The 12,233-nt window shown below is 37.1% G+C and overlaps 1 protein-coding gene across 1 annotated transcript in view; it reads right to left on the bottom strand.

Annotated features, from left to right (window-relative positions):
• SPAG17 (sperm associated antigen 17) overlaps positions 1-12,233 on the bottom strand; it is an 88,500-nt gene that overhangs the window by 51,676 nt on the left and 24,591 nt on the right. The window contains exons 5-12 of the mRNA XM_068181889.1: positions 11,851-12,013; positions 9,511-9,705; positions 7,416-7,597; positions 4,412-4,567; positions 3,711-3,792; positions 2,671-2,789; positions 1,645-1,782; positions 1,448-1,561 (exon numbers count right to left, since the gene is read on the bottom strand). Of these exons, the coding sequence (XP_068037990.1) occupies positions 1,448-1,561; positions 1,645-1,782; positions 2,671-2,789; positions 3,711-3,792; positions 4,412-4,567; positions 7,416-7,597; positions 9,511-9,705; positions 11,851-12,013 (1,149 nt within the window). The remainder of the gene's footprint in view (positions 1-1,447; positions 1,562-1,644; positions 1,783-2,670; positions 2,790-3,710; positions 3,793-4,411; positions 4,568-7,415; positions 7,598-9,510; positions 9,706-11,850; positions 12,014-12,233) is intronic.

The following is a 12,233-nucleotide window of genomic DNA, read 5'->3' as shown; positions in this document are numbered from 1 at the left end:
ACAAAAATCAAAGTACCAGAGTTAAAGTAAACTTTCACACTATTGACTTTCCAAAAATTATGTTTGAATAAAGAATAATGTCTTCTTTCTACAGCAGAAGACATTAGCATGTGCTTAAGCCAGTTGGACGTATATTTGAACATGTGCCCACAGTGTGGTTTTGAACCATGGTGTCAGATACTGTAGGCAAAAAATATTAGACACATAAGGGAATGACTGACAGCATAATAACAGACATTTGTTAGAAGTTATTTGCCTGTGCTAGCTAGACTTAAAAATACAGAAATATGTACTGATCTGTTCAGACTGGCAGCAGGTATCTTCCATGTATCTTTCAGCTGGCCTGTGCTACTTTTTATAGTAATGAAATCAAGAAACTTATTGATCAGTCTGTGAAGAGAGGTATCCCTCTATATCCAAGGATTTATTTTTTCAGATGTGGTGGTATCTTTCAGTTTCACGCTTTTTAGTATTACACACTTATGGTACCTTTGTCTTCAACTGCCTATTACAAATGTTTGTCCTCTACTCTTTCTTCAAACATTGTGCTATATCCTGAATTTCCTCTTCAGCAAGTATATAAAATACATCAAGAGTATGTCTGCTAAGAGCATCTCTTACATTGATTACTCAGCCCTTCCTTCTGCTTGAATACATCCCATGTGTCAAACTTGAGTTGTTTCTGAATCGTTTTAATCAGTGGTTGTCAAAGTATTCCCCTGATAATTTGTAATCCATGAAGCCAGGCAGACACACCTTAGCTGTGAAATCTAGAACTGTATTATCATTTTTATTATCCTCAGTGAATTTTTAAAGTTTAATGGTAAAACTACACCTTGCCTTTGGAAAAATTCAAGACATTCAAGTGATTTTTTAAATTCAGAAAGTCTGGGAACTGTTACTTTGCAATAATCCCAAACTATGTAGTCTCTGAACCTTTCTGCCTTTGTTAGAATTTGGCAGTATCTTGGTTACATGCTATGCTGCAACTATTTTGCCAACTTGAATACATTTGTTGTGTTCATTAATAACTGCTATGTATTTTCTTTTACTTCTCAGCATTTTAGCATTCAGTCTAATTCTCCATGCAAAATTACTGTAAACTAGTTAGCAACTCATTTTCCATAATACAATCAGTGTTTAAAAGCAAATCAACAGTTCTGTAATATCTCTCATCTATGCCAAAGGCTAAACATTATCATTAATAATGCAAATAGATCACTGACATCAGTATGTTTGTGCTCCATGTTTGTGAGGTGCCCCCCAACAGTATCTCATTGCTTCTTAAGTAAACTAAACATGTGTTGGTGTGTCCATCTCAGTAGAAAAAATATGTAGGATATGATGTCCTGTTGTGTAAAAACACCACTCCTCCCCTTCTAGTGCACTGAGCATTCATTGCCTGTGAACTTTGGAAATATTTATATATAAATAAGTTGCACTGTACCTTCAGCAGGTGCAACCGCTGAGCCAGGGCATCATGGTAGTTAAATAAGAGAGGGTACTGGGGGGTGACAGTCTCTTGTTCACCATATTTAGGAGAAAAGTAGTCATACAGATTCTGTTTAAAAAGAAAAGGAAGCAGCATTACACCCCAATAATGAGATTTGCCATTTTAGGAAATGAACAAAAGACAACACAAACCTTTTTTTCACTCATAGGAAGTGAAAGAGAAGGAAGGACAGAGATTATATGATCTGCAATAGCACGATGCAGCTCATCTGCCTGAGGCTCTGGTGCCACCAGACTTGGTGGTGGAAGGTCTTCTTCACTTGCAATAACCTGGCAAATACAGTATATGTTAGCTTCCATCACAGTGTGCCTGCTACTTAACTTTACCAGAAATACCAGGCAAATCCTGCTATAAGCTAAGCAACATCCATAAATTTTGTGAGGGAAGAAAAGCCTAATTTTTTCTACAAGTCACAAAAATACAATTTTCCAAGTAAGTTCCTGCACATAGCAAGGACTGTGGAAAATAGAATTAAATGTTTTCCCTATTACTTGCTTTTGAAAAGATAAGAAGAAAAATATTTCCAACTTGAAATGTTACAAATCCTGTGTTAAGGAATACAGGTAATTAAAACCTGTCTATTAGGTGTTGGACTCGGAGTATTCTTACCCAGTCTATTTTCAGGCTGAGTTACAAAAAGAAAAACCCCCAAAATTATGCTGAAATGTTACTCCTTAAAGAAGGATTTCCAAACCATAATGTGTGTCTCTTCTAAATCATAGATTGTGCCTGAACTCAACAGAAGTCAGATCTGGCTAGCACTAGCATTGATGCTCTTATGTTAGGTTTGACCTAAGACCTTTGAACTGAGTAAACCAACAGAAGTTCAGTATCAATAACATTGCTGAAGGACACGAAAACTTGTTATTGACTTGGATAAGAAATTGCACCTTTCTCCTAATTTGATTATATTTGTAGTCTTCAAAAATTAATTAGGGAGTAACACTACATATATATATATACCGGGTAAGTGCACAATATGAAAGAAAATCAAAGTCTGGAGTTTCGACACCTTTGTATTGAACCTTCTTGCTCAGTGCCTCATTGCACAGTCTCATATTTTAGGTTTAAACAGATGGATTTATTGATCTCTGACAAGTCATTATATTAGGTCTAGGCCAAAATAGCCACAGAAATTAAAAAGAGGACATTCCCACCTGTTCCAACATGCAGCTCAGCATTAAGGGTACAGAAAAGTACTCCTCAGGAATTTGATTCAGCAAGTCATTGTAATACCTCATGTCCACAGAAGGAAACAGATTAGAAGTTTCTTCTGCTGTATTAAGAGATAAAACATTAAGATATGTTTGTTCAGAAATGCCAATTTATAGTCCAAGTCAGTTCTGCAAGTCTGCAGATAATGCAAAACTGGGAGGAGCTGTTAACTCTCCCAGAGGCAGGAAGGCCCTGAAGAGAGACTTCGACAAACTAGAGGGTGGGGCAATTATCATCTGTATGAAGCTTAAAAAGCAGAAGTGTTGGATTCCATGCCTGGGATATTGCAACCCTGGATGTACAGACAGACTGGGGAATAAGATGCTGGAGAGCAGCACCACAGAAAGCAACCCAGGGGTCATGTTTGATGGAAAACTGCATATGAGCCAGTCATGTCCTGGCAGCCAGGAGGGCCAACTGTGTCCTGGGGTGCATCAGGCACAGCATCGCCAGCCAGGCAAGGGAGGGGATTGTCCTGCTCTGCTCTGCACTGGGGTGGCCTCACCTTGAGTCAGGGGAGTTTTAGGTTGGGTATCAGAGAAATTTTCACCAGAGGGTGGTGGTGAAAGCACTAAGCCTATCAGTTCAAGAAGCATTTGGAAAATGGTTTCAGGCACATGCTATGATGTCCTATGCAGGGCTAAGTTGGACTCAGTGATCCTTGTGGGTCCCTTCCAACTCAGAATATTCTGTGATTCTGTGAACCTTCAGACAATATTTATTAAAAAGAATCTAACAAAGTTAGAGACCAAACAAAATTACTGAGATCTTTTAAATCTGAATTTGACTAGGAATAGATAGAAAATGTGATTTTCTAAAGAACTTGGTTATCACCACTCAGACACTTCCACAATGTATTCACCAGGATACACAACACCTTCAGCTAACTGCACAAATAATTTTGAGGATTTTTGCTGTCTGATGAATGAATGATTTGAAGAGGGATCAACTACAGACAGGTGCTTTAACCCTTTAAACATACTATCTGAGAAAACTACTGTTGGCAGAATTTCTTCTGGTTTCCCTTTTTTCTTTGTAAGTGACATCCGCGGTGCTGGTTGCTCCTAAGTGAACAAAAGTCAACATAAAAAAATCAGAAACCATAAAACAAATGGGTATTGCACAAATAGGTGTGAGAACTTAATTTCATTTAGCTTTGGTTACTCACCGAAGTGAGTAGACTAGACTACATGCTAAACTTTTAACTGGAACAAGATAGTAAGAATGTAGCGCAAGTTCTAATAAGCTATTTTCTTCTGCCTACTTAACCTTTTGCCTACTACTGCAAAAAAAAAAAAAAAAACCAAAAAGGAAATAGATCTTGCATAGAATTAATATTTTTTTTGACAGTTCACAGGTCTGTAATATTGCATAGTAGCTCTGTGCAGGCATATTGAGTTTTCAGACACAAGAATGTATCATCAGACACTATTTAAGAAATTTCTACACCTGTGATATTTTATGTCTATAGGATCCTTCCAATTTCCTTTTTCTATTTCCTGAATGCTCAGCTATTTTTTCCCCGTTTTTTGACTTTTAAATGCTAAAACCAAAAATACAACTTTCATTCACTGAAAATTATTGACAGAGTGATGGTCCAAGGTGAATTTTTGAGTCAAAATTAAAGACAGGCAATTCTACCCTATAAGTAGTTATTTTCAACAAGAAGAGAAGGATCCTTGCCTCAACTGAAGGTGGTTGTGTTGATTTGCTCTCTGGTAACACAGGCACATTAATTAACTTGGTGTTTTCCAAGTAGTTGCAATGCTGTCTTCTCCAGTCCAGGCAGTCATATATCAAACAAGCAATGTGTTCAAACAGCACAGTACCAAACGCAAGCTATGAGAGAAAATCAGAGACAAAGGATGAAGAGTGTATAAAATGTCATGTAACTTAGTGACAGCAGTCATTAGCTCTTTAACCAGCAGATCTACATATGTTTATAGATTTTCCAAAATACTTTTTCCTCCACCAATTCAATATGTTTTATAGAGTTATACTAAAACCTTCTTCATTTTATTTGCCTTGACACTACCACAGCACAGTATGGACTGTTTATTGCCTAAATGCTGTAGTTGTTATAAAGTCTAACTTGTCTTAACAGTAACTGTTCAAGATCTGCTATCTTGCAGATGGAACTTAAGAGTTTTTTTTGGATGGGAAGGAATAGGAGAGGAAAATTAAAGTAATTTGTAATGTATGTATGTTTTTACTAGTGATCAACCTGCAGCATATTCACAAGGTCAATAATTTCCCTGCTCTAGAAGGATAAAAAATAAAACCCTAACCAGGTAATTAATATAATCTCATATTATTTTCTTTCTTTCTGTTGCTCTTTGAAAACAAAAAAAGCCTCAAGAATGGCATTCTGAAATCCACAGCTGTGAGTGAAGGAATGTCAGCGTAGTGCCCAAATGTCCAAAAGGAGAGCGCTGTATCTGCAAAAATCTGACAAGGTAAGAGTCATGATTCTTGAGGTCATGTACTATGATTTTCACCAAAGCTTGGGAGGAATAAAAGGAATAATAGCAACTGCTATTTTAAATATTAAATGTTCTTGTACAAATACCAATACCCTGTAGGAGACCACTTGAAACACTTGAGTTTCAGCAGCTTGAATGGATGTATTCTTCCCCTGTACATCCTGGACTTTGTGGAAAGGATGGAATTATTATAACTTTTAAAGGATTTCTGTTAAAAGCCCTTTTCTGAGTAATTCTTTCACTTTTGTGAATTGAGGGCAAGTCTCTTGTACTAAGAAGTTTGCCTCTAAGAGGCGGCTAACAACATTGAATTTCTCAATTTTAAATTGCCTAAAATAGAACACAGTGAAGAAGCACAACTGACATTAGGCACTAAGAATAATAACAAACCCTTAAGAATTATTAAACATCTCATTTCCTCAACTCAGGGGCTCTTTATGACACTGGGAAACAGGCAATCCAAATCACTGATAAATTATGGAATACTTGACTCCATTTTCATAACATTTAAATACTAGAAGAGACACTTGGGAAAGATATTCTATTTGCAAAAACAAAATGTTCATTAATATTCTTGTACCTTTGTTTTCCCAGTTCAATATTCTTCTGAAGAATGGGTGTTAGTATAACACCTTTTCATTCATTTATTTGTATATGTAAGGTACCACTAGAGTTCATAAAAGTTTTATAGAAAATATTGGAATGTTTTCAATGCAGCCTTTTAAACAAAACAAGATTTTTTACAAAGTCATAAGTAACAAAACTCTGCTCCTCAATGGGATCCAAGCAAAGTTTAGCATAATTACAATTTTGTGATTCAATTTGCCTGATCTCTCCTCAGGACATAGATGTTTATCAAAAGTTTTTCAAGTCTAACCATTAGTGACTCTTCAACAAAGTAAATATTTTTGAAAGTACTTTCTATTTTAAAGATCTCAAATCTGAGAGCAGATACTACTTGCAGTATGCAAGACTCTGTCATTTTTGTATTAATGTCTAACCTTTTGCCCCACGAATTTTCCTCCTGTGTGTCTTGCACATCAGAGATGCAGCAAGTTTTGACTCAGAGATTCTCCAGAAAGTCCAGAAGAACAGACTTACTTTATCCACCTATGATTTCAGAACTTATATGCTCCCCAGCTGTTTCTTAAAAAACTTACAAGCTTTCTTACTTCTGTAGGGCTCATGAAATTGTAACTCAAATCTGTTGAAATCTGTTTCAGTGACAGATGGTTTTTCCTTAATTTCAACTATAATATAGGCGCTTGCAAGATATTCAAAAGTAGAAACCCTGTAAGATGTGATTATAGGGAAGATAAAAACTGTTTTCTCAAAAGAGGCTTGGCACTGTAAGATTATATAAAAAGTATAATGATAAGCAATATCATATGTAGCAAGCCTGCATGATTCCACAATTAAGGCATTTTCAGTGAATGCTTTGGAATCCACTGTGAGTTGTTTGTATACAGAATCTACTGTACTACAAATAAGGGTTAAAAGAATGTAGTTTAACCCTAGAAAGTCCTTTTATCCTAATAATGCAGTTTGTTTTAGCAGTTTGTATTTTTTACTGCTGACACTGTAGATTGAGAAATGCTGGACTCTTTTACCTCACTGTATGTGAGAATCTAGGATGAAAAACATTTCTAATGATTCATTTTCTCCTTCAGTGCATGGTAATAGTCCTGACTCAGCAGGCTATAATGAGTTAGAGCCATGTTTTGGACAAAACGAAGCAGAACTGAGTATGATAATGCAACATCATATATCAAAAAGTATTCTTTCATTCAGCTATTTTTTTCTCATGTGTCTATTCTGAGGTGCATTAAGTAGGCCTGACGTTATGAGGACAAAAATATAACTTCTGTGTTATTTCATACACACATATGAATCTTGAATGAGATGTAAACTGGGTCTATAGAGATGTTGAATAACTTTAAAACCTCAAACTATTTTACAACTCTTCTGTTGTGGCCTACAATATTAAGAAACTCCAAATCAGTCATTTTCATTCAAAGGACTCCTTGTAAACAGATGGTGAATGAAGTTGTTGGATACATAGAAGTAATTTTTGTTTAAGATAACAAATATACTAACTACTATGATTCTGTTTCAGAGAAGACTTGAGATTAAATTCCTAAAGTGCTCTTAAAAGTTACAAACCCTAAAGCATGGCATGCACTGTAAAAACAGAATGTACTGACCAGCATTTCGCTGTCTGACCAATCAGGGGGAAAGTCACTCTCCTTAACTAGGTAATGAAGCCTGGCAACATCATAGAGACTTGATCCATGCTTTCCACTGTTCAGAACGGGCTTCAGGAATTTCCAAAATGTTTCCAGGTCTTTCTTAACTTCATCTTCCTTTCTTTTCTCTGCTTCTACATCTAAAATATATAAGTATTTGACAAATCATGGTACAGTGTCTCCCTTTAACATAAAGCACAAATTATGGATCAGTCTTCTCTAAGTATTATTAAATTACTTCCATCCTCAGAGTCTCAGCAAATATCTGACACTCAACTTGGGGATTAAAAAATACCCCCACTTATATCTTGCCATCATCTTCTATTCCAACTACAGTCATTGATCCTGAAAGGGACCTGAGTGGCTCATCTGGTAAAACTCCTCTGCTCAAGCAGGGTCACCAAGAGCAGACCGCCCAGGACCATGTCCAGATGGCTTTTGAATACCTTCAAGAATGAAGACTCCATGACCTGTCTGGGCAATCTGTGACAGCGTTCAGTCACCCTCATAGTAAACAAATGTTTCTTCATCTTCAGGTAACACTACGTGTTTCAGTTTTGCCATTGCCTCTTGTCCTGTCACTGAACACCACTGAAAAGAGCCTGGCTTCCTTTTCTTTGCACATTCCTTTCAGGCATTTATATACATTGATGAGTTCCCTCCAGGCTCTTTCTTCTCCACAGTAAAGTAAACATTCCCAGCTCTCTCAGCCTCTCCTCATATGAGAGATGCTCCAGTCCTTTGAACATACTTGTGGTCATTTGATGGACTCTCTCTGGTAGCTCCAGATCTCTCCTGTACTGAGTCCAGAACTGGACACAGAATTCTAAGTATAGCCTCACCAGTGCTGAGTACAAAAGAAAGTTCAAATCCCTTGACCTGATGCAGCCTTGTACACCACTAGCCTAGTTTGCTACAAAGGTACAGGGCTGGCTCACATTCAGCTTAGTGCCACCACCCCTGAGTCCTTCTGTGCAGAGCTGCTTTCCAGCCAGTTAGCCCCCACCATGAACTGGTGCAGGACTTAGCCCTTGCTGAATTTTATAAGCTCCTGCCAGACCATTTCTCCATCCTGTTGAGGTCCCTTTGAAAACCAGCACAATTCTATGGTGTTTCAGCCATTCCTCCTAGTTTTGCATCATAATACTTGCTGAGAGAACTCTCCTGATCATTAACAAAGATGTTCAGCTGGACTTATACCACCAATCCCCTCTGATACCCTCTAGGCCAGGACATTCAGCCAGTTTTCAATCCAACTCAGTGTTTGCTTACCCAGCTTCTTTATGAGAAGACAGTGCCAAAGGTCTTACTGAGTCAGGGTAGACAATATTCACTGCTTCCTCCTCCTCTACCAAGACAGTAATTTTGTCATAGAAGGTTATCAGGTTGGTTAAGAATGACTTCCATTGGCAAATCCATGCCAAATGACCAACTCCTTGTTCTTGTAGAGTCCATAATTCTATTCTCATGACAGCCAAATAGCAGGGAATAACCACCTCCCTTGATCTACTGGCTATGTCACTACAGCTCAGGATAGCCAGCCATCACTAATGACACATATTTAGCTTGCTGCTTACCAGGATCCCAGTTCAAGAAAGGTGTCAACAGCCTTGGGACAGCTGAGTATAATTACAGAGCATTATTCTGTGGCATATTCTCCTGTGGCTGGGGCCACAGTCCCAAAGCAGCCAACTGCTTACTTTCCTTGAAGTTACCAAATGAGCCAAGTTTTCTTACCAGTACACTTCCTAACAATTCACAGAAGTATGCATTTGATAAAATGTTGTTCTTTGGTGGCTACTGTGCTGGAAACTCTGTCTGCTTAGCCAGACCCTCTTTATACTGTCCTGTTTTTGCACTCGTAAGCCATTTGATTTGGTGGCCAACCAATGGCAATACTACTTTGGCACTGGCAAACACAGCTGCTCACGCACAAACACAGGTAGCATGCACAAACACAAGCCATGGAGAGGGAGAAAAACACAGCCAGAACAGTCATTCCCTGGATATAAAATGATCTCATTTTTACATTTTTTTTTAATGACCAGATTACCTTCAGGTAAAATTGAAGATTGTCTTTTAAGTTTAGTTGCTTCTAAGTATATCTGCAATGGCTTGTAATTCTCAGAAGAAATTTGAATCACACTTGAAATGTTAATTCCAAGGTCAGTCAAGACAGGCAATAACTGAAGATTGGGGAAACCCAGAATGATAAAGTAATAATGAGCACCATCATCTGGTTCATCATCTGTTCAAAACACAACAAAAACAAATTGGAGTAAGCTAAACAAAATATTTTTTTTTACTTGACTATATGGGGTAATGCAAATGAAGGTCAGAGGAACAGTTTTTATACTCTCATTGGGAAAATTACATATAAATTCAAAAATTATATGTATAAGACTCAGGTCTTCTGGACCAAACCACCTAGAACACAGCAGGAAGAATACAAGTCAGAAGTAATAATTGTTTGGAGAAGGACCAGAAGAAAAACTGCAGAAGCTGATAATAATCAGAATGTTGTAGCAGCATTTCTGTAATTGCACCTCTCAAAGGAGTTTAGTGTCAGGACATATCCACATGCTTTAATGGTAGTTTAAACTATCCTATTTCATCCTGCATAAAGTTGGACATGGAGCCTACAAAGAGTAATTTACTGTGTCTTACATGGAAGATTACTCAAGTCATAATAATTTCAAAGGATTAGCTGCAGGTATCAGCTGACTCACTACTGACTCCTCCCTACCCAGCAGGTTCATGTTCACTAGATGTAATTCTTGGCAAAATCCTCATCAGCTGGTAATACCAGCTCACACTAGTTCTTTTAGGTGGCAGGGGCATATCCAAATTCGTATTAAAATGCAGATGAGGAGTTTCTTTGAGTACCTGCTCTATTTGAGCTTATCAGTTATGTAGAAATATGCATAGCAACATGTCAATACCAAAGGAAAAGGTTAAGAATGATATAAGTAGAAATGAACTCTCTAGACTTGTGTAGTTTCCTTTTATGCCTTAAGGAGAAATACAGGTAGTAAGACAGGTATTAGGTGTTTAATTCATCCAGGACAGTCATTTATCCTAAATTAACAGAAACTGTCTGCTGGAGGTCCTGTATCTCTCCATCAATGCTGAAACACATAGAGTTACTGCAGACAATCCTACACTAAAATCACAGCTTCATACTCTATTTAGCATTAAGATCCTTTCTTATGCTTACTAACACATCACATGTCCAAGTGCTTTACTGACTCCTCAGCCTGTGGGACTCATTTACTCAAGGAAGGAAAAAAGGTAGCCTGGCACTGACATCTGCCTGTGCTCAGATATATGGCCAGGGCTCTGCAAATGCTACTACCACCTGGAGCAGCAGGATCTCTGTTGTTTGTAATATCACCCAAACATAAAATAACACAGAAATTTAGAGAGAGACTGACTGAGGAAGCAGCCACCACAGTCCAGCACATATATTGCATAAAGCAAAAATCAAAACCATAAGAAAATGAGCTTATTATTTCACTCCTAGTACTGAAAATGAAGTACATAAATTTATGTCTCAGTTACTGTAGAAAGAAAAAGTATGAGCACATACAATTACTGAACATTAATTATTTTTAACAAAAAAGACACAGTGTCTGCGCAGTCACTTACAGAGACCCAAAAATTCCAATGCATACATGCTGAAGACTGCCTGCCATTTGAAAATTATAATTATGATTATGCTAATAATCATGACAAGTGCATAACAATCAGTTCTGATTATCAGAGAGTAGTCCATATGCAAAAGAGGAAAGACAATAATGCAAGTAATGTCAATATTACTCAAAAATAGAAATATTTAATTTCAGAAAGGTGACAATGTATTAGGGATGAATGATAAAATGACTGCTAGCTACCAGAAACAGATACAGACTGTCTTTGAATTTAAGGCATGTTCTTTTTTTTTCTCTTTCTTTATACAGCTATATTAGAAAAAAATATAAAGAGGGGAAGCTTTGATTGAATGTTATGAAAAATTTCTTCACTGATAGGGTTGGCAACTCTGTCAGCCATGTTTTAAACTATAGTATAAGGAGAAAGCCACCTTTGGATTCTGACACATTTAATTATTCTGAAATCTTTCTCCAGGTTAAGTTTTCGGTAGGATTTGTTTAGCTACTTTCTTGTAGTCTTACATATGCCCAAACATTTTGATTTTGACATGCCACATATAACTTATCTGTATTTTACATCTTGGACTGCACAATCCATCCTAACACTGAGCAGAACACAGTGCCCTCTTCAAATGCAAAGTGGCAAAATTTTGATACTGCCAAATAGATCTTGACTTTTCAACATGGAACAAAACAAAATATTCCAGAGGTTTATCAGGAGTATATAATTATATTTTACTTACTAATGTATTTGTCTTTCACTTCCACTTCTCCCCGTTGTTTCAATTTGGTGTCCTTTTTAGCAAGGGTTGGTGCCACTGACTTTTTTCCTTTACTATCTTTTCCACTTGTCTGATCAGGAGGTTTAGCTTTTTCTTTCACTTTTTCTTTTTGCTGCTGTTCTGCCTGACAAGATGAATAAATGAAGTTCTCATTAAAATCTTTGTGCAGAACAAAGGTCAGACTGTTGTAAAACTTTAGGTGTTCAATTTTTTTATTTTCACACTTTTTCCTTTCAGCTGCTATAATATTCATGTGATGGAGCTGTCTTTAACACCCTGCTTTTTCCTACTAAAACACATATTCAATTATTTAAATCTTCTTACTCAGTCATAATGCTAAGAGT

The sequence above is a fragment of the Anomalospiza imberbis genome, chromosome 2, assembly GCF_031753505.1.
Source record: "Anomalospiza imberbis isolate Cuckoo-Finch-1a 21T00152 chromosome 2, ASM3175350v1, whole genome shotgun sequence".
In the NCBI taxonomy this organism is placed as follows: Eukaryota; Metazoa; Chordata; class Aves; order Passeriformes; family Viduidae; genus Anomalospiza; species Anomalospiza imberbis.
This window is presented reverse-complemented; position numbering and strand designations above follow the sequence as displayed.